Raw genomic sequence first — 21,149 nt, forward strand, 5'->3', positions numbered from 1 at the left:
AAAGATACGTATGCTTCGGCTCGGGTCAACGCTATTGGTACCCGCCTCTCTGCCTCCGGGTCGAAGCCTCGGCGCCGGGGGTACGGACACTGAGCCGTTCGGTCTCTGCGTCAGAAACTGCCGAGTCTTTGGGTTCGGAGGCCGAATCGCTTCCTCGGTCAAGCGCTGTTTCTTGATCGGACCGAGATCTCTGGATCTATCAAACGATCTACGTGAATTCTCCATTTCAATAACCATACAAAGGAACAAGAAAACTCAACGAAAGGGCCCTAAAATCCAACCCTAATTCTCGCAGGATCAATTGCTACAACAATTAAAACCCTCATTACATCCAAAGAAGCGGGGAAAAAAACTCGTTACAAGGAACAAAACCGCTGAAAACAATACAGCAAACAACTAGAGCTACAAATTTTTCATAAACCCTAAGTATAAGACGAAATTGGGAGTTTAACAGTGAATCTCGACGATATTATATGACAGAGGAGCCGGAAAGCTCCGAATCGGCGTCACCGGCAGAGAAAATCGATTGATTTAGGGTTGGAATTGGGATTTTAATGGCAGAAATTGGGGGAAAGGAAGACGAGGGGAAAAAAGAAAGCAAGCATAGAATAAGCTGTTACAAGAAAAGTTTAGGCCCAATGGGCCAATAATAAATGTTTCGAACCCATAAAAAGCCCACCCATTCATATTAATAAAAAGTTTAAATTTGAATGAAATTCAAAACCAAGCCTAATCCTAAAAAAACTTAAAAGAAAAATCAAACCGAAATGTTAAATATTCACCCACCCCTACATTTAAATTGAAATTTGTTAGTTTTATATAGGATTGGACACAACGGATAGACATTCAAAAATCGAACCAAATTAAATAATAATATTTTATTTCAGTTCGGTTTATAGTATACCAACCGGTCGAGTATGAACTTGTATAAACGGTCGGGTTTGGTTGGGTTGCTAACAAATAAATTGGTTAATTGATATTTTAGTTAAATGTCATATAAAAAACACTCAATTTTACAAAAAAAAACATACATAAGACCAGGTATTAAAATTCAGAGGAAATAATATGAATTTACAATTAAATCTCATATTATACATGGATTTCAAAACAAATTCCAATTATCAATATATGTATTATTTTTATTTTAGTTTTTGTTAATATTTTAATCTGATGTTACATTTCGTTAATGGCAATTTAACGTTGCTTAGGGATTCGTTGTGATTTGTCCAGATTTTGATAGTGGATATATATTTTAAAATTTAATCTATATATAATTATGTATTATGTGATTTAATTCGATTATATATTTATATGTCTTAGTCTTAGAATTCATTCCCAGAAAATTTACAAGTTCATCAATCATCTCTACCGCTTGATGAAAACGATATCATGAAATTTAGGGGTGGCCATTTCGGGTTTCGATTCGGTTTTCGGTTCGATTATTTCGGGTTCGGTTATTTCGGTTATAAAAAAATCATACCCAAACGGTTATATAGATTTATTCGGTTCGGTTCGGTTTGGTTTCGGTTTCGGTTCGGTTTCGGTTTCGGTTCGGTTCGATCCGGTTTTTGCATAATAAAATTATAACCAAACGGTTAAATTTTTCGGTTTATTCGGTTCGGTTTTAAATCGGTTCGGTTCGGTTATGATATATTTTAAAAAAAATATTAATCATATACAAACTTCAAAATATTTATCCAAATAAATCTATAAAATAATTAATCCTCAAAAAAAGTTACAAAAAAATCTACAAAAACTTCGATAATTAGATTAAAAGTTAAAAATATTAAATTTTATGGTTTATTAGGTGAAACACATGAGGTACAAATGAACTACAAAAAAATAACACTAATAATAATAAGGGTAAAAATTAAAATATTATAAAAACTCGAATAACCGTTCGGTTAACCGCGATTATTCGGTTATTAACCGAACCGAACCGAACCCAAACAGTTATTCAACTTTCTCAACCGTTCGGTTATTAAGCAAATAACCGAACCGAACCGAACAGCTCTTATTCGATTCGGTTATTCAGTTAATAACCGAAATGGCCACCCCTAATGAAATTGCTCTATAAAACAAGTCTACTAATCTTCCACGAAGTAATATATTTTTGTAATTCTTTTTTTTTTTTTGCAAGTTCAATATATTATTTTTTGGGGACATTCTCATTATTGCTGATCCTTTCCATAAATTGCAATATATTTTATCAAGGGACGTCTCTGTATATAACTATATATATACAGTCAAAATAAAAACAAAACTAACAAAAATATTAATTGCGACCACAGTTTCAAGGGATTGGGGAATGAGAATCCATCATCATTGGCGGTCCAAAAAAAAATCCCTCAATAATTGCCACGTGGATTTTATCTATTTAAACTCCATTTAGCCAAAGAAAAAAAAGATACGTATGCTTCGTCATTCATTAACTACAATAGTGCAATATTTTATTCTCTGTGTGTAAAGATATAGAGAAATATTATATGAAATTCGAAACGATATACGACCGTATTAAATGTTATGGATTCTAACAATATATTTGGAAATATTTTTCCAAAAAATAAAATATTTTTATCAGATAAAGAAATAACAAAAAATGGTGACCAACAGCCAACAGGCGATAGTAATATATGTTATTCTCTTAACAAAAATGTATAATGTTTTTGTTTCTTTATTTTTTCTGTAAGATTGTGAAATTTTTATTGAAATTTTAAATATGAGAGAAACGAAATTTTTTATCATTTCGTTTAAATTAAATCTACATGGTTTTTTAAACAAAAGAAAACAATAGTAAACCCGATTAAATCGATCAATTCTGATGTTCCAATTAAAAAAAAATCAAAACAAAATTATAAAACCCGAATTAAATCGAAGATAGATATGCCAATAATGATGGTTTATAAAACTTCATTTAAATTCTCAATAAGAACCCAAAAATATATAATTTTTTATTTAATTAATTCCACCAAAATAAATGCGGAAAGAATGATTTTGATCATAAATGGTCGGTTCTACTGTTCCCCCCGTAGGCAGTGACGCATGGTTCCGAAGGAAAATAATATCGATACTCTTCCATCCAACTGAATTCATTTATTGTTACTATATATATATATATATATATATATATGTATATAATACAAGTAGATAACAAGTGATTAATGAGGCAGGTAGACGTTACAAAATTAATACAAATCGACTTAAATTCACATATCGGCTAATGAGCTTTGCATGCAAAGCAAATAAATAATAATAATATATTATATTATATTATATTTTCCCAAAAATAAATGTGCAGAATTTGAGAACACCCCATGTTGGACTGTACTCGGGTGGATATTTCCGTACTATTATTTGAAGTTGAATTATATCAAATCGAAAAATACGGTATCGTTTTCAAATCGAATTATCTAAAAAATTTTAACAATATTTTTTTTACAAAAATGAATTTATCTGAATCGAATCGAAATTTTAAAAAATCCGAAAAACTCTTAATAAAATCTAATTTTTTTAATAAAAACTGGAACCGAATTAAATCAGAAGCGAAACCGAAGTGAATCAATTATGATATAATAACCGATTGATACATATTTTTGTAGAATCGAAAAAACTGAACCGAACCATTTCCAAACCGAATACTGAAACCCCCACACCTAATTTGTATCACCCTTTGGAATCTGCGGACGACTTGTAAGCTTATCCTAACAAACTTCTGCATGTCCATCGACATCGTCTCCTGATTTTCTAATGTTTTCTATTCAACCATTTTTGTATCTTTCTCTATTTGAAACCCAAGTTGGCATCCGTTATCCAATTGAACCGGTGCCATAATAAATTTGTACATTGACTATTGACCATACAAAAATCCATTACCAAAGTTTTCACCTTATTATTATCATCTCAATATATTTTGCCCGATTTTTCTTAATTATCAGAAATCGGTTGCGTACAAATGGAGAGTATTTTGAACTAAAAGGCATATTTTAAAGGGGTTAATATTCCGAATATATCTTAGCTTCCACCAACAACTGAAATCGAAGGAACTGATCATTGTGCTCGACGATTTCTCCCCTCACTGAATCCATCAAGTCCCGGCAGGCCGCTCCTATGCCTTCTTGAGCTAGCCGACTGAGGATAGATATCAGATCATTGAGTCGCATGGGCGAACCAAAGGTTTTGGAAACTGGTATAGGTTGAAAATCTGCCATTCCAAATATGGTTATTGAGGCTGGAGCAAAGTAACATAGAGTTTATGTAGTGTGTGCATTCTATAGGAAAAATACCGAGTAGAGCGAATAAATGCACGGTATTGAACCATCTTTGCGGTAAGAACCTAACTTGGGTTATTCGATCGATGAAACAGGGATGCAAAGCGTCTGTCCCGCCCCGAGTTCTAGCTTCTGGATATGGGAAGAAGAACGTAATTCCAATCCGAGTGCACCTCAAGAATGTTCCATTTGGCCTCTTAACTACAGAAAGATTGAGCTATATCGCCGGAGCAATTTGAGAATCTTTGGCTTGATAAGATGATTTAAAAAATTGCATAACAAAAAGATTATTTAAAAAAATATGCACATTCATTAATTAATACAAAAGAAAATCCTCATAAAGCATGAGATGAGATAGTTTCCCCATCTCGTATGGCATATGGCATTTTGATGAGGGTTTGACTTTTAGATGAAGTTGACAACGTCTCTCTCACTCTCACACACACATATACAACACAAACACTGTATATATATATATATATTATGTGTGTTTGTATCTGCTCTATATATAGTGCGTGTGCCAGTGCCATGAGATTTGTGTACATCATTCAAAGTGCCAAGGAAACACAAACATTTCCACTTGCCCTCGTGCTCTCTCATTTAACCTCATCATCATCTCTCTCTCTAGAGGCGAAATAAGGATTCAAACTCCATAAAATTAGTCATGGGTTTCTTTCCTTTTTCTTCCTCTTTTCTTCATCCTCAACTTCATCATGTTGTTGCCAAGATGTCTTTCTTTGATTCTCTCTTGTTCTATGTGAGCACTATCTCTCTCTCTCTCTCGGGGATAATCACGTGTGCCCGTGAGCATATATATATATATATAGTTAGCAGTGACAATTCCTGACAAAGAACAAGATCTAACACTTTGTTCGTTCCTTGGATTTGATAAGCAACTCACATAAAGTCCCTGTTTTCTTTCTAGACATAAAACAGAGTATAACAAAGTTTTCTTTCTTCTTTATTCACACAGATTTCTGCAATCCTACTTGATTCCGAGAAATCAAGTAGATTTGTATGTGTATATATATATATATATATTGCAGTATTTTCGTATGAGTGTATGGTTTCAAAAGAAGGTTCCAACATATATACATATATATATATTGATGATTTTTGTTTTGTTTTGTTATGATAACAGATTGTACACTTTGTAGACAAGCTAGGGTTATGGCACAGGTTTCCTGTGTTCTTGGGACTGGCTTACTTGGGAATAAGAAGACACTTACATCAACGATACAATCTCTTACATGTCGGACAAACCAACGGTCAGAAATACGACACCGACGAGTTCTGTTATCGTACGGCCGACGGAAAATGCAATCATCCGGACAACGACACCGTCGGAAGCCACGGCACCCTCTTCGGCCGGAATATGCCTCCCTCCACTTCACAATTCGGTGTAAGTTCCCTTTCTAGGTCCTTATAATAAGAGTTTATTAAATGTTTTACGTATACATGTGTGTATGCATGCTGCTAAAGGAAATATTACGATGATCAATTCATCAAAAAGATTGTATTAAGCAATGTAAAAACAACCGAGAAAAATCATGTATACATACAAAATGATAAGGCATGAATACGATGTTTGAGGAGATTGTGTGTGTGGTCGCGTGATGACACAACGTTTGCTAAAATATCTTTGTTTCCATGTGGTCCATTGATTAATCTTATTTCAGTTGGTGAAATTTGCCCATAGAACCTAAATTCGAAAAGCATGTCAAATTGCATGATCCATTATTACATTTCATATAAAATCTTTTTAGATTCGCTCCGTTTCTAAATAAATGACGTTTTAGATTCAAACGCGTACATTAAAAAAAATGTTTTTTTTTTTACAAAATACCATAAAACTATAATCTTGAGATATTTAACTATTATTAATAAAGGGTAAATTTAGAAAATATAAAAAAGTGTATGAAAATCTGAAACGTCATTTATTTTGAAACAAAAAAAAAAATATTCTAAATATCGTTTTATGCTTTTGTCTTACGCCAAGATATTGGATCCACACCCAAGTGTGGTGGCCACCAAGCTATTGACGAGGAGAAAGTTCATAGACAATGGGAAACAATTCAACATGATCGCTTGCTCATGGATCCAATTCATGATCCACGATTGGGTTGATCACTTAGAAGACACCCATCAGGTACTCTTGTCTTTTTCTCTTCTCTATTTTAAAGTCAATGACCACACAATGTTGACTTTGGACTGACATTAAATATTGATGTTTAAATGAAATGAAAGCTTCCAATGTTGAATTTGGACTGACATTAAATATCGATGCAAAAGCAGATAGAACTTGAAGCCCCTAAAGAGGTTGCAAGTGGGTGTCCATTGAAGTCATTTAAGTTCTTCGGTACGAAGAAAGTCCCCACTGGTGATCCCAACGACAAATCCGGCTCCCTCAACACCAGAACTCCCTGGTGGTGTGTATCTATATAAACCCACACCTATATCTCATATACATACATGTATACATTCTTAACATGCATATATGTTTATATATATGACAATCTTAGTTTCTCATTTTAAAACCCTTATGTTATTGCAATCTCAATCTTTGGGTTTCTTGAATAGGGACGGGAGTGTAATTTATGGAAACAACGAGGCCGGAATGAGAAGAGTTCGGGTTTTCAGGGGCGGGAAGCTAAAACTAGCGGAAGATGGCCTCTTGGACCACGACGAGAGAGGGATTCCGATCTCGGGCGACGTTAGGAATAGCTGGGCGGGTTTCTCAGTCTTGCAATCTCTCTTCATCAGAGAACATAACGCAGTTTGTGATATGCTCAAAGTACTTTTCTTGCATCACAAGCAACCCCCATACAATTTGATTCTTTTTTTTTATGCCCATGAATTTTATTTTGGTACATTCAGGCCCCTGATACTTCATCAAATTTCAGGAGCGCCATCCAGAGTTTGACGATGAGAAGCTGTATCGAACAGCGAGGCTAGTCACGTCTGCTGTAATTGCAAAAGTTCACACAATTGACTGGACAGTCGAATTACTGAAGACGGACACACTTCTTGCGGGGATGAGGATCAATTGGTACGGTTTTCTCGGCAAGAAAGTGAAGGACTTGCTCGGGCCGAGGTTTGGTCCTGTACTCAGCGGTTTGTTGGTCTCAAGAAGCCAAAAGATCATGGAGTTCCATATTCGCTGACCGAAGAATTCGTCAGCGTATACCGAATGCATTCCCTTTTGCCAGACACATTTATCCTCCGAGATATCAGATCACATAGAATAGAAAAGGAGAATCCTCCAATAGAGCTAGAGTAAGTACATGTTAATCACTTCTCTGTATGGTGATGTTTTATACACCTTCTTGCTTCAATGAAGAGAACCTTTACTTATGAGGAACAATTTAGGGTTCCGATGACGGATTTGATCGGGAAGGAAGGAGGAAAAAGGCTATCGGATATCGGGTTTGAGCAGATGCTTGTATCCATGGGACACCAAACATGTGGAGCACTCACCTTGTGGAACTATCCTACTTGGATGAGGAACCTTGTGGCCCAAGACATTGATGGAGAAGACAGGCCTGACAATATCGATATGGCTGCCTTGGAGAGTAAGTCATAGTCATGTTTTCGCCTTTAATTTTGTTTAATGCTTAGGATCTGATGGGTTTTGATCGATCATTTTTCAGTATACAGAGATCGAGAGAGAGGAGTTCCGAGGTACAATGAGTTCAGGAGGAATTTGCTTATGAATCCGATATCGAAATGGGAGGACCTGACAGATGATGAGGAATCGGTCGACGCTTTGAGGGAAGTGTATGGTGATGACCTAGAAAAGCTCGATTTGCTGGTGGGTTTGCACGCCGAGAAGAAGATCAAAGGCTTCGCCATTAGCGAAACCGCTTTCTTCATCTTTCTCCTCATTGCATCAAGGTAAGCATGTTTAGTGAGCTCAGTCGGCATAGTCACACTTGTTTATCTCTCCAAGCAGCAAAACTGGTCTGAATTCTGACTGACATTGGTTTGATCAAGACATACCGCCGGTTTAGCGAACTAACACTTCGTACCGGTTTTGGAATCTGACCAAGAAAAACGGAGAAGCTTAGCTGAGCCAAGAATGCAACTAACGAAATCTATAGAATCCATACTTTTATCTTTGAATAATTTGCTATAAACTGACATTATGAATGATACGTTAAATTTTGTTTGCAGGAGACTAGAGGCAGATCGTTTTTTCACCACGAATTTCGACGAGAAGACGTACACAAAGGAAGGGCTGGAGTGGGTGAACAGTACGGAGACGTTAAAGGACGTAATAGATCGACACTTCCGAGGTCTGACGGACAAATGGATGAGATGCTCGAGCGCTTTCTCGGTCTGGGGCTCCGATCCCGACCAAACCCCTTGGCTTCCCTTGTACCTCCGACCGGCTCCTTAGAAGGACTCAACGGTTGCGTGTATTACAAGAAATGTGAAGGGTTACTTAAGTTCTGTTTTTTTTTTGTTTTGTTTTTGTTTCAGTAGTTAATTACTTCGGAAAGTAAAAGGAGGGTTTTGTTTCTGAAACTTATACAATCATGTAAATAAATAATTAAGTTTAATACACATATCTTAATTGATACATAAGAAAGAGCATAAGAGATTGTAAAAGAGCAATTTCAAACACGGTTGTAGATCAGAAACTAGAAGACCAACACTGAAAGAAAATGGTTAATATCGACCAAATGTTTTATTTGTATTTTTTGTTTGTTTGTGAAATTTCAAACAAAAGCAGGTTTGCCCGAGAGGTTAAGGGGGAAGACTTAAGATCTTCTGCACATAAGTGCGCGTGGGTTCGAACCCCACAGCCTGCATTTAAATTTATAATTTTTTTGTATTTTATTGACTCTGGTTATAAAAGTTAATTTTAGTTACTCAAATAAATTATAACTTCTTCCACCAAAAATCAACGTTGTACATATTTTACCATGATTTGCATAAATGTAAAGAAAACGACAAAAACTTTTGTGTTCGTTAATTCAACAAATTTCATTCCGGATCACTATTTTGGACATCATCTCATAATTAAAATAATTAACTAATATTTTTATGGACAACAACAATGAGAACGGATATTCCAAACATTGTTTTGAGTTCGGTTGTCTTTTGTTATTTTATTCGAATCTGTTAGAAATTGTTTTTTTTTTATTTCAAATAACTCATAATTATTTTATCGAGCCGATTATATATATATATATTATTTGGATGAATAGGATATTAAACGGATTGGATCGGCTCCTGTTAACTTGGCTAGCATCAACTCGCCATTTTTTTCGTTTGCTTAGAAAAAGTCAACATGTGCATAACTCGCAAAACAAACGGAGACGGGTGGCTTGATCAAACAAAATATGGTCAGTATAGTTTTCGTTCTGAAATAATATTTCGATAAAATATCATATTTTAAATCATACAGGATAATTAATTTATTTAAATTCGATACAATTTGTAAAACTAAAAAAAAATATCAAAACATACAGGATAATTCATTGTTCCATCACTTATGACCTCTCGTGGGGGCGAAACGGCAAAAGCCGAAATCCCGAAATATTTCGATATAATATGTTTTGTAAAACAGAAGAAAAGAGGTAGCTTCATGCCACGTTTGCACATTCTGTATGAAGAAATGTCACTGGGAAGACTCTGCCACGTCGGCAGAGTTAACATGCCACGTGGACTGTTCTCTTCCTTCAGTCGTTGGGCCGATGACATGGGGCCCATTTAGACACAACAAGCCCGTTAATATCTTCAACCTTCCATTTCCCTAGCGCTCATCCGAAACCTCACTACCTCTTCCTCTCACCACCCAACAATTTTCAAACAAACAAAAGAAAGTCATCTGAACGGTTACACTTCTCCATCCATGGCGGCTTCTCTCTCCGTCTCCAGGCTCCTCTCCTCTTCTCCCTCCGCCGTCTCCGTAGCCAAACCCTTCCTCTCTCCCGCCGCAGCCACACCGCTCTCCTTCACGCGCTCTCTCGCTCCCCTCTCCCTCAAACTCCGCCGCTGCAGCCGCAGTATCTCCGACACCGCCTCTGCCTCCGCCAGATCCTTCGCCACCGCCATCTCCGCCTCCATCTCTGTCGGCGATAAGCTCCCCGACGCGACTCTCTCATACCTCGACTCCACCGGCGACGTCAAGATCGTAACCGTCTCCTCCCTGACCGCCGGGAAGAAATCCATCCTCTTCGCCGTCCCGGGTGCCTTCACACCGACCTGTTCGCAGAAACATGTCCCAGGATTCGTATCGAAGTCTGGCGAGCTCAGATCCAAAGGCGTCGACGTCATCGCCTGCATCTCCGTGAACGATGCCTTCGTGATGGAGGCGTGGAGGAAGGATCTCGGGATCTCCGACGAGGTGATGCTTCTGTCCGATGGAAACGGCGAATTCACGAGGAAGATCGGATGCGAGCTGGATCTGAGGGACAAGCCGGTGGGGCTCGGGGTGAGGTCCCGGAGGTACGCGATCTTGGCGGAGGACGGAGTCGTGAAGGTTCTGAACCTGGAAGAAGGTGGTGCGTTCACCAACAGCAGCGCCGAAGATATGCTCAAGGTTCTCTGATTCCGGTATCTTCTTCTTCTTCTCCGTTTGAATCTTCCTGGGGGTTTTTTTCCATCTCTGTTTTCCTCATCTGTGGAGCTTCAGATCTAACGGCTGAGATTTCTATATTGCTGGATCTGTACGGATAAAATAATCGGAATTTTATGCTTCGGAATAATCTCTCTTAACCCTAAATCACAATTGGCGATATAATTAATCATGAATGATAATCATGCTTCTCTGTAATTAAGAAAATCAAAAGATCAAGATCAAGAATGCTAACCAAATTGTATAATTATTTTGGATGCAAAAAGGTGTTCGCCAATTGCTTGCCACGTCAGTGTAGAAGCAGGAGGAGAATATGACAAAACGTTTTTTTAAAAGAAAATCAAAAGATGTTTGTTGTAATTGCTTTATTGCGCGTGGGTTTTTCCTCCACAGTTTGGCTCTAACACCTGATCGTATAGTTCGTGTTGAATATGCTTTTGCAACTATATATTATTCTGACTACATTTCATGATACGCCTAACTAGAAAATATTCAATTTTTTCTTTTCCATGGACGAGATTTTCAAAAACCAGATATTCGTACCATGAATTAAGAGAGTGAATTCGGATTTAGTCGCGGACGGATAATACGTTGGTATTCTTCCATTTCCCATTCGCCCTCTCCTATTTTCTCATCTTGCAACCCTATCTTTTAGGGGTCGTCATTTTGGCTATCAATCGAATAGCCGAATCGAAATTCGAATGGTTACAACGAATCTGAACTGAATTGAATAAAAGAATAATTGAATTGAAATTTATATAAAAACCGAATGGTTATATGTTTTTTATAATCGAAATAATCAAACTCGAATATAATCGAGTTGAATAAAAACCGAAACATTTTTAGAGATCCAATAAAACATTTTTAGAGATCGAACCATTGCAAATGTAGGAATATGTAGATGTGTATCGAAGAGTAGTTCGCATTGGGTATGTTTTGCAATTATTTCACGCTTATATAAATCATGCGATTTCAATTTTCAACCCAATGAGATGTGAGAGAAGGCCTGAATCTATGCATTTCCTCTTTTGCCCCTCCATTAAACGCACCGTTTCAGTAACAAAGATCAAATGAATCCGACTCCTCTCAGCACAATCAATAATACCATGCATGAACAATTTACAACACTAGCGACTTTCAACACTAGCGTTTCATTGCATGAACTCGTAGAACTCAATCGACATGAAGAAACTCAATCGACATGTTACGTGTGTGTGTGTATATATATACGCACAACATCAGTCCTCCCTCATATTCACATGGCAATGGCGGAGAAAAGCAAAGGCAAAGCATCGGTTTCCGGGGTTGACGAAGATCATGACAGAACCGAACTTAGTTCGGTTTTGGAAAAGCTTAGTCTTGGGTCAGAGAAGACGGCGGTGAAGAAGAAGAAGAAGTTGTTGGTTCTAAGTCTTGGTGGCCTTCTTGTCCATCGAGCCCATGAAGCATCCATGCCGAAATCATTGATGGGTCGTTCACCAGATGCTACCTATGGGTTTCATTATGGTACGCTGTTGTGTTACCCAAATGTTACTGTTACCGCTTTATAGTGCGCAAACCCTAATCTTGGTTTCCCTTTGATGTTTTGTTTCTGTAGTGTACAAGAGACCGTTCTGCGAGGAGTTCATGAGATTCTGTCTTGACAGATTCGAAGTTGGGATCTGGTCCTCTGCTATCGAGTTTGTGCTTCTGCTCTTCTTCCCTCACACTTGTTTGTTGGAATCTTGTTTGCAAATTGCTAACTCGTTATTGGGATCTGGTGGGTGGTTCCTCTTTGTCTTGATCGATTAGGAGAAATGTTGATGCCGTTCTCAACGCTGTTATGAAGGGCTTGAAAGGGAAACTTCTCTTTGTCATGGTTAGGTCATGTTCATTTCTTACTTTCGATTCTCTGTATATGGTCTTGCTCGCTAGAGTTGGCTCTACTACTACTTCACACGCATATATGCAGGATCAAAAAGACTGCATTAATAGTGGGTTCATGTCTTTGGAGAAGAAGACCAAGCCTCTTTTTTTCAAGGATCTGTCCAGAGTGTTTCGGAAGGTCAACAGTAGGGCAGGGAAGCCTGTGTACTCTTGTGTGAACACTCTCATGATTGATGATACACCCTACAAAGCCTTTCTCAACCCTGTAAGTCGTTTTTGTTGGATTCGGCTTTGATTGAAACCTGTAGTTGTATTCTGATGTATTTGTTTGATGAGCTCTGCAGGGTAACTGTGGCATATTCCCTGTTGCCTTTGATCCTGGCAATGATGAAGATGACTTGCTTGGTACGTACCATCTCGTTGTCCTGTCTCTTAATCTCATTTTGTTTGCAGGGAAACTGTATTCTCGTGATGTGTTTTGTTTTGTCAGATCCCGAAGGAGAGTTGTGTTCGTATTTGGATGAACTGGCGGATGCTTCAGATGTTCAGGATTATGTCAGGAATCATCCTTTTGGTCAGCCAGAGATCGGCCCGACTCACCCGCATTGGCGTTTCTACACAAGAGTTGCTGCTGCCGTCAACAAAATCTAGGGGGATACAATCTCGTCATGTCCCTTTCTTTTGTGTTTTGATGTTCTAATTCTGTGTTTGCTCTTACCCGTTGTCGGCTGTGGTTAAGTTTGGTGATTTGGATATCTGCTTTTGTTGTCATGTTCTTTATCTTGTTTCTTTATTTCTGGTTGCGTGGTTTATGTTGTGTCTCTGATGGGTGAATCGTGGATTTCTTCAAAACGCTGAATGGCAAACGCTTATACATACATATATATATATATATATATCGATATACGGGGTGTAGAGAGAGTGAGGCCGACGCCGATACGGTTCACAATTTGGTGCCATTAAGTTTATATGTTAATTGATATAGTTAATTATGATATCTTTCTTCGAATCTTAAACATGTGTTTATCTTTTAAGATATTCGTTATTGATTTCTATTTTTTAGTCATAAGTATTGTCATTCCAGTTATTTTATTAAAGTTTTAATAATGTTCATCTAATAATTTTTTAGTAAAAATAAATAATTTTTTTTGTCTTGAGCATATATATGTATATGTTGACATTTTGTAATGCATTGTTCTTGTAAGAGGTTGTTTCATATGAATTTCTTTTATATATTTATTTATATATAATTCCATATCCAACACTATTGATGGTCCTCGTCTACTTTAGCTTCGACTGTCATTTTATGTGCTAAGTTTAAAATTTAAAGATAATTGTATGGCGAGAAATATCCAGTTGATTATTTTTCAGCACTAGGGTCCTTCAAGTTCATACCTGTTCAGTTAGCCTATTAATTGGGTAATAAATTGCTTAATAAATTTAATTAAGAAACTCGAAATGGAAAGTGGTAGGAGGTTTTGCTATTATTATGTTTTATATATGTTAATGTTTTATGCTAATTCTTTTATTAAATACGATTGATTTCATGGTGAGTCACATAAATTTCATGGGATCATTTATAGTAGGAATGTCAAAATGGATTGGTCCATATTTTTTTTGAGATGGGTTTATTAGAAAATTTGAACCCGAAAAAAAGGTGGAACGAGTCAGCTCTACGAGCCCACAAATTAGTCCATGATATAGGAAAAAAATATTTTTTAAAATTTTATATATGTTTAATATCTATTTATATTAAAATTGTGTTTTAATATATATTTGACTTATTTTGTTTAAAATTTTAAATTTTATAATAATTTTTAGTAAATTTTTTTAGTTATATTTATATATTTACACTCACTCGGGAGTTGATCTTATTTAATTATGATGTTGCAATTATAATTATTTTTTGAACGGATAAAGGTTTTAGTAATATGGTCTTTTCGAAAAGAATTTAATATGTTATGTTTTTTTTGTGGTGTAGGTCGTAAATTACTGCGATCCAAGTCGGGCATTGAGTAAAATGCCCTCGGCCAATAGGTTTAGGCCTATTGCCTGGGCTTTCATACAAAGGTTTCAACTTGACAAGGAATGGGCCTTAGTGGTTTTGCATCCGAAATCCCACCTTATATACCCTCTTTACCGTCCCGAGCTTTTATTCGCAGCAAACAATGGCGGAGAAAAGCAAAGGCGTAGGGTTTTCTGAGGGCGATGCTTCAGACAGTGATCCAGACAGAACCGAACTTAGTTTTGTTTTAGAAAAACTTAGCCTTGGATCCGCGAAGAAGAAGAAGTTGTTGATCCTAAGCCTTGGTGGTGTTCTTGTCCGTAGATTTCATGTAGCAGACAAGTGGAAACTCCCGAAGAATCGTTCGCCTCATGCCACTTACGGATTATATTACGGTACTGCTATATTATATACATACGCACGTGTGTGTATATAGTATACAAGCCCTACTGTCGCTTTCAATTGAATGTTTTGTCCCTATTTGATTATTTGGGGCTTCTTTTACCGATCTTGTCTCTGTAGTGTACAAGAGACCCTTCTGCGAGGAGTTCTTGAGATTCTGTCTTGACAGATTCGAAGTTGGGATCTGGTCCTCTGCTATGGAGTCAGTGATCTTGCTTCTTTGTTGGAATCTTGGTTTGTATATCGTTCTTCATTATGTTAATGTCTTTTGTTTCTGTATGTTGTCTGTTTCTTGATTGATTAGGAGAAATGTGGATGTTGTTCTGAACATTATAATGAAGGGCTTGAAAGGAAAGCTCCTCTTTGTCATGGTATGATGATCATATACCCATTTCACACTTCCACTTCCATTGTATGATCATAATTGCCGAACTGTCTCTAACTCTTTAAAGGGATTCTTTTGCATGCGCATATAGGATCAAAACGATTGCACCGATAGTGGGTTCATGTCTCTAGAGAAGAAGACCAAGCCACTGTTCTTCAAGGATCTATCCAAAGTGTTTCAGAAGGTCAATTCTGAAACCGATGAACCTCCTCAGTTCTCGTATACGAACACTCTACTGATGGACGACAATCCCTACAAAGCTTTTCTCAATCCTGTAAGCTATCATACATATCCTTGCTATTGTTTATATTATAAACGGGTTTGTGTCTTTTGCTCACGTTTTTGGTTTATGAGCTCTGCAGTATAACACTAGTATATTCACGGTGACGTATGATCCTAAAGATGCGGAAGATAACTTGCTCGGTACCAAAACAATAGTCGTGTTTCTATTGATTGTATTTACTCTTTCTGTATATTGATTTTACTTCGTTAAAATGTTGGTAGATCCCAAAGGAGAGTTGTGTTCGTATTTGGATGAACTGGCGGATGCTTCGGATGTTCAGGAATATGTTAAAGAGCATCCTTTTGGTCAGCCTAAGATCGGTCCTTCTCACCCGGATTGGCATTTCTACAAAAAAGTTGCAGCTTTTGTCAAGAAAACTTCTCAGAATCATGGTATTTAAGCAGGTGGATGTAGTTTGATGTTCCCTTCTAATGAACTGGTTGTGTGTCTGTGAATAGAGTTTGGTAACACCAGTGCAAGAGCAAGAACAAGAACTGCAGGTACCTGTATGAACAAGAACCATTGGTGATGAAACTACTATTGTTTGGTGTCAATGAGAGTCCTAGACGATGTTCTTGATGTTCTTTTCAATCCTTTCAAATCCATGTTTTTTTTTTGTTTGGAAGCTTTGATGTTTGAAGGTAAAGGGCTTACGGCAAAGGGGTTGGGCTCGTAAAGAGGTGTGAGGAACAAAGATTTAATCTTTTTGGACAATAACACAACAGCCAGACAGCAACTCATGTACAAATAATATAATATAATAATGAGTTTAATAGGAACAAGAATCAACCCAAGAAAGATGAATCCATAGTGAAAATTGCTCTTGCGGCAGAACACAGTTTCTGTCATGAGGGTTCATAAAGAGACTGAGATTTCCGATAAAGGTGGAAAATGTGAACCCTGAAACACTAAAACTCGATTCTAAAGCTAACTAGGAAACCCGGAAAGAGATTGTTCATAAATATCGGGTCGATAAAAAGAAGAAAAAAACCCGAACTAATCTTACTTCTGAATCTCTCATGTCAACCTATGAGAATGGTTAGAAGCATCTATAAAGCTCAAATCCTACTCGCTCGGAGCTGAAACGTTAATGTCGGGTGAAATCCCGCGGTGTGGATCAGCTTCTGGACCGTTCCACGCCGGGTTGAAAGAAGACGCTTCAGGGATCTGCGTCTGCTGTTGCTGTAATCCAAACGCTGGCTGGTTCTCTGGTTTTGTATCGGAGATTTTGCCTGTGGACGCAGAGACCGCGTTTGATGACGCTGGAGCAACCGCCGTTCTCCGTTCGTACTTCCTCTTTTGGGGTCTCGCACCAAACGTCAAGAAACTTCCAATCACAACCTGTGGACAGATACCAAGTTTTTACAAGTACACATAAATACCCGAAAATCGAATACCCGCATGTAAGGGGTTGGATACGGGTTAGTACTCGAAAAACTTAGGGTATTCGGACCTATACCAAAATATTCAGATATCATAATTTGATATCTGCATTCATAGCTCGGGTATTTGGAATACGGGTATCGGACAAAATGTCATGGGTATTCACATATACCGAGAAAACGGATATCAGATACCCGCAAGTACTCGATTTTCGGGTAATTATATTCACCGCGAGATATCACAATTACCCGAAACATGAGCTTAAAAACGGATTTTTCTTCCTACCCGAAAACTCCCAAAAACATTATATGGTTTTGCAAACTATTGTGATGTTTTCTTGAGATCACAAAGAAAGGGGAAAAAAAAGGCTTACTTGGATGGGGCTAGAGGCGGGGGGGAATCCCCGAAAACTCCCAAAAACATTATATGGTTTTGCAAACTATTGTGATGTTTTCTTGAGATCACAAAGAAAGGGGAAAAAAAAGGCTTACTTGGATGGGGCTAGAGGCGGTGAGAACTCCGGCAACAACACCGCCAATGACACGGCCGTCGGGTCCGGCCAATGAAATGCTCAAACCTCCGGTTTTGTTCCTAACTCCCCCGATTTCGGTTATCACAAACGAACCGGTTAATGTTAGTATCTCGAACCGGCCCTGCAATATAATATTCCCACAACTTCCTTACATAACCAACCAATGAACACAGTTCTTCAAGCAAATCCCCCCAATACATAGCTCGATTTCATTCGATAAGAAACATTCGACGCATATTTCAACCGATCAAACGTTAGTATCTCGAACCGACCCCTGAAAGAATTCAGACAAAAAGCTCTCTTCGGGTTTTTAGAAGTTCGAAATGCACAATTCATCAGGAGACTCTGTAATCGTTTAACTCGATTTCATGAGCTAGAAATCATCGGAAAATCCACAATGATATACCTCGTAAGTGAGGATACCCCCGGCGGATCCAGGCTGCCGAATCGTGACGTTAGAAACTGCTCCGATTGCTGATAAAACGCAGATTCCTCGAGGACCCTTTTGCGTAAACGACAGGATTTTCCCGGCCAAATCCTGAAAACGGCCACAAAAAAGATTTTTGGACACGTTCAATATCTATTTTACATATACGTACATATATACATATATACACACACACACACACGCATGTAAAAGACTTAGAATGAGAACGAACGTCAAGATAAGGTACCTCTCCTGTATTGACAGTGATGATATGTGGTGTGAAGTCTTCTCCTGCTGTTCTTGCAAATACTTCTCCTTCATCAACACCCCATTAAAGAAAAATGAAACGAAATCAGAGTGTCATTATAATCAAATCTGCATCTTTTGTTGTAAAGACTCAAATCAAGAACTTTCGTTGTTTATTACACACACAAACAAAAGTTGAGATTTTCAGACATGCGTGTGTGTATATATATAATATCATTTGTGATGTAATTAGTAAAAGACTCACCAAATGAAGCAAGAAGATTCCAATTGCCGGAGCCAAAGCCTTTGCCTTTGCTCTTCTTTGCCGGCGCCGGCGAGAACGAAAACCCCGCGGCCGTCGCCGGAGCCGACCGTATGATCAAGTTCCCTTCAGAGTCGTACTTCCTCGGCCTCCCTCTCTTCTTCTTCCCCGACAAATCTCCGCCGCCGTTTCTCCCCACCGCCGCCGTCTCCATCACATCGCCACCCGACGCCGCCGCCACGTCCATCGCCGGAGACGCCGTGCTAGGCCCTACCGGTGATGTCATCGAGCCTTGGAATGACGTCACGAGGCCCGAGCCGGTAGTGTTTATGTTAGCTGTGTTGATGCTGAACGGCAGATTCAGCGGAGTCGTCTCCCCCCCCGCCGCCGCCGCGGCGGAATAGCTGGTTACCGGGGACGGCGGGCCCGACCCCGAAGATTCAGCGGAGTCGTCTCCCCCACCGCCGCCGCCGCGGCGGAATAGCTGGTTACCGGAGACGGCGAGCCTGACCCAGAATCCGACACTGACCCAGAAACCGTACTCTCCTTTTCCTCCATTAGAAGAGACCGGGGAGTGAGAGTGACCAATGCAAGGACGAGAGAGAGAGAGAGAGAAGAGAGAGAGAGAGTATTATGAAGTTCCCTCCATTGACAGAAGAAAAATGAAAACAGGAACTGCGATTTTAGTTTCTTAGTCTGGTGTTCCAGAATTTACGTTATTGCCACTGTGTGAAAACCCGTAACTACCCCTCTAAATTTAGAGGTTTTGTCCTTTTGTTCCAATCTTTACAAAATAATATTTTATCATTAATTGTCAAACTGATTCAATTAAACAAATAAATAACCTTTTGGAAAAAAGAATATTATTTTTCACCTAATCATCAGCAATAAATTATTAGTCTATAGTTACCGTTGGTACATATCGGTATCTGATATTATATTTTTAATGTTTACTAGATGGAAACTGATAATAAATACGTTATTTTGGAAACAAAAATATATAATATCTTCATATTAGTAGGAAATATATCATGGTCGATATATCTACTTTTTGTTTTAAAAACTTATTATTGTAATTAAGATTTGTATTACTTTAACTATAAAATTATTTCACATAGTACAATACGCTATAAGATTAAAATATAGAGAAACCTATTCCTTAAAAAGATAAAAGAAGGATACTAAAAAAATATAATATTTTCTCTCTATGTTTTAACTAAAGGTCCACTAGCAAACAGTCAAGGAGAATATACATATATATATATATATACATATACATATATCGGAGGATATTTTTGTAAATTCGGTGGATAAAAAATTTACCCAAGTTAAATATATTGAGGAGCCCAACAAACTCTGGTTAGGAATTAAAAAGGGTCAAACCGGTGCTGTGCTGTTAAAGCCATAAAATATTTCTATCTTTGTCGATAAATACTATTTTTAATCCCAAAAAAGTAAATAATTTTTATATTACTTTATTTTCTCCTTTCAACTTTATTTGGAATTTATTTTACTACCATATAATTTTATATTCCAATTGCTATAATTGCACGTCACCTTTTATATAAATATTTTCGTTTCCCTTAATCTATGCCAACATCAATTATCGATGTTGGTTTTGGGTAGGTGGGTTTGGTTTAATCTATACCGGTCGATCATCACGAATTTATTAATTTCGAGTTCGAGTCATTTTTTAAAGTAATTGAAAAAAAAAATCAAATATAATCCGATTTATCTAGCTTTGAATCAAATAAATCGATTTGTAATTTCAAAACAAATACGTTATAAAAAAAATTTCTATATTAAAAAAATATTTGGAGATAAAAAATTATATTTCAATTTAGATATAATATAATATTAACAATTAATATCCTAGTCTAATAAGTAAATTACAAAATGACAAGTATCCACGGATTTAAAACTTTCCTCACATAAATAAATAAATAAAAATATACATATATATATATATATCCTTTTTCTTTTAAAAAGTTAGAAATTAGATTTATATTAATTAGGGTTTCTAACTCGTCATTTCATTCGTGGTTCCTAACTTCATATGAATTGATTTATGATTTAATCTGTGGTTTTGTTACGAGTTGGTTAATTAGATTTTTTTACATTAACCGAAAAAACTCTAAATAAATTCATTAAAAAAAATCGAACTAATTAATGGTGGCACGTATCGAATACCATAAAACAAAATTGGAATATTCGGATTTATATCGATAAATTTGGATATCTTATTTTAATATTTGGATTTGAATATCAGGAAAGTATGAGTATCTATACCCAAATTTATTTAATAAAAAAACAACAATGCTTACGTATAATTATGTTAAAAATAAATAAATCTATAACTTTATAGAAAGATAAACCGATGTGGAAAAGCACAAGAGAGAATTGGTAAAATATATATATATATATATACGTACATATATACATATATACACACACACACTCATAACCGCATCAGGTCTCCACGGTGAACCGCCTCTGGTCGATGG

The 21,149-nt window shown here is 37.2% G+C and overlaps 6 protein-coding genes and 1 non-coding gene across 10 annotated transcripts in view; 5 read left to right on the forward strand and 2 right to left on the reverse strand.

Moving 5' to 3' along the window:
* LOC104824534 (polyadenylation and cleavage factor homolog 4) overlaps positions 1-564 on the reverse strand; it is a 5,889-nt gene extending 5,325 nt beyond the window's left edge. The window contains exon 1 of the mRNA XM_019203771.1: positions 7-564. Coding sequence (XP_019059316.1) covers positions 7-237 — 231 coding nt within the window. The 5' untranslated portion in view covers positions 238-564. The remainder of the gene's footprint in view (positions 1-6) is intronic.
* Positions 565-4,820: 4,256 nt separating this feature from the next.
* Positions 4,821-8,826, forward strand: LOC104823467 (alpha-dioxygenase 2). Its single transcript, XM_010555041.1, is given in 10 exon segments — positions 4,821-5,025; positions 5,410-5,670; positions 6,268-6,417; positions 6,564-6,697; positions 6,849-7,062; positions 7,172-7,382; positions 7,385-7,544; positions 7,638-7,840; positions 7,919-8,162; positions 8,442-8,826. Coding segments are annotated over 10 exon segments (1,896 nt in total). The 5' UTR covers positions 4,821-4,932; the 3' UTR covers positions 8,668-8,826.
* A 173-nt stretch (positions 8,827-8,999) lies between these two features.
* Positions 9,000-9,082, forward strand: TRNAL-UAA. Its single transcript has one exon. It is a non-coding gene; the product is annotated as a tRNA-Leu (tRNA).
* Positions 9,083-10,036: 954 nt separating this feature from the next.
* On the forward strand, positions 10,037-11,001 carry LOC104823470 (peroxiredoxin-2E, chloroplastic). Its single transcript, XM_010555047.2, has one exon. The coding sequence runs from the start codon at positions 10,129-10,131 to the stop codon at positions 10,825-10,827; it is 699 nt and encodes a 232-aa protein (XP_010553349.1). The 5' UTR covers positions 10,037-10,128; the 3' UTR covers positions 10,828-11,001.
* A 95-nt stretch (positions 11,002-11,096) lies between these two features.
* LOC104823469 lies at positions 11,097-13,543 on the forward strand. Of its 3 annotated transcripts, none has more exons than XM_010555045.2 (6): positions 11,097-12,360; positions 12,452-12,533; positions 12,646-12,712; positions 12,806-12,985; positions 13,065-13,125; positions 13,211-13,543. In XM_010555045.2, the coding sequence occupies exons 1-6, from the start codon at positions 11,925-11,927 to the stop codon at positions 13,369-13,371; spliced, it is 987 nt and encodes a 328-aa protein (XP_010553347.1). In that variant the 5' UTR covers positions 11,097-11,924; the 3' UTR covers positions 13,372-13,543. The 3 variants fall into 3 exon arrangements, with proteins under 3 accessions (XP_010553347.1, XP_010553348.1, XP_010553346.1); XM_010555046.2 differs by having other exon boundaries at positions 11,097-11,448; positions 12,025-12,360; positions 12,646-12,985; XM_010555044.2 differs by having other exon boundaries at positions 12,646-12,985.
* A 1,325-nt stretch (positions 13,544-14,868) lies between these two features.
* On the forward strand, positions 14,869-16,410 carry LOC104823468. Of its 2 annotated transcripts, XM_010555042.2 has the most exons (6): positions 14,870-15,120; positions 15,248-15,329; positions 15,432-15,498; positions 15,604-15,786; positions 15,875-15,935; positions 16,017-16,410. In XM_010555042.2, exons 1-6 carry the CDS (start codon positions 14,889-14,891, stop codon positions 16,193-16,195), a joined length of 804 nt encoding a protein of 267 aa, XP_010553344.1. In that variant the 5' UTR covers positions 14,870-14,888; the 3' UTR covers positions 16,196-16,410. The 2 variants fall into 2 exon arrangements, with proteins under 2 accessions (XP_010553345.1, XP_010553344.1); XM_010555043.2 differs by lacking the exon at positions 15,875-15,935 and having other exon boundaries at positions 14,869-15,120.
* Positions 16,411-16,535: 125 nt separating this feature from the next.
* LOC104824535 (AT-hook motif nuclear-localized protein 7-like) lies at positions 16,536-19,287 on the reverse strand. The gene is made up of 6 exons (XM_019203769.1): positions 19,084-19,287; positions 18,649-19,003; positions 18,385-18,452; positions 18,117-18,248; positions 17,670-17,831; positions 16,536-17,136 (listed from the first exon to the last, which is right to left on the reverse strand). Exons 1-6 carry the CDS (start codon positions 19,201-19,203, stop codon positions 16,861-16,863), a joined length of 1,113 nt encoding a protein of 370 aa, XP_019059314.1. The 5' UTR covers positions 19,204-19,287; the 3' UTR covers positions 16,536-16,860.
* Positions 19,288-21,149: the final 1,862 nt, after the last annotated feature.

Source organism: Tarenaya hassleriana, unplaced genomic scaffold (genome assembly GCF_000463585.1).
Source record: "Tarenaya hassleriana unplaced genomic scaffold, ASM46358v1 Cleome4, whole genome shotgun sequence".
Taxonomy (NCBI): domain Eukaryota; kingdom Viridiplantae; phylum Streptophyta; class Magnoliopsida; order Brassicales; family Cleomaceae; genus Tarenaya; species Tarenaya hassleriana.

What these genes read in the sequence shown, in the direction of transcription:
- LOC104823470 (XM_010555047.2), top strand. Translation starts at nt 10,129, where the DNA reads ATGGCGGCTTCTCTCTCCGTCTCCAGGCTCCTCTCCTCTTCTCCCTCC.
- LOC104823469 (XM_010555044.2), top strand. Translation starts at nt 11,925, where the DNA reads ATGAATCCGACTCCTCTCAGCACAATCAATAATACCATGCATGAACAA. An exon ending in ATCTGGTCCTCTGCTATCGA is followed by an intron (nt 12,534 to 12,645) that starts GTTTGTGCTTCT and finishes TTGATCGATTAG; the next exon opens with GAGAAATGTTGATGCCGTTC. An exon ending in TGATGAAGATGACTTGCTTG is followed by an intron (nt 13,126 to 13,210) that starts GTACGTACCATC and finishes TTGTTTTGTCAG; the next exon opens with ATCCCGAAGGAGAGTTGTGT.
- LOC104823468 (XM_010555042.2), top strand. Translation starts at nt 14,889, where the DNA reads ATGGCGGAGAAAAGCAAAGGCGTAGGGTTTTCTGAGGGCGATGCTTCA. An exon ending in GAAAGCTCCTCTTTGTCATG is followed by an intron (nt 15,499 to 15,603) that starts GTATGATGATCA and finishes ATGCGCATATAG; the next exon opens with GATCAAAACGATTGCACCGA. An exon ending in ACAAAGCTTTTCTCAATCCT is followed by an intron (nt 15,787 to 15,874) that starts GTAAGCTATCAT and finishes TGAGCTCTGCAG; the next exon opens with TATAACACTAGTATATTCAC.
- LOC104824535 (XM_019203769.1), bottom strand. Translation starts at nt 19,203, where the DNA reads ATGGAGGAAAAGGAGAGTACGGTTTCTGGGTCAGTGTCGGATTCTGGG. An exon ending in GAATCTTCTTGCTTCATTTG is followed by an intron (nt 18,453 to 18,648) that starts GTGAGTCTTTTA and finishes GTGTTGATGAAG; the next exon opens with GAGAAGTATTTGCAAGAACA. An exon ending in TCACTGTCAATACAGGAGAG is followed by an intron (nt 18,249 to 18,384) that starts GTACCTTATCTT and finishes GGCCGTTTTCAG; the next exon opens with GATTTGGCCGGGAAAATCCT.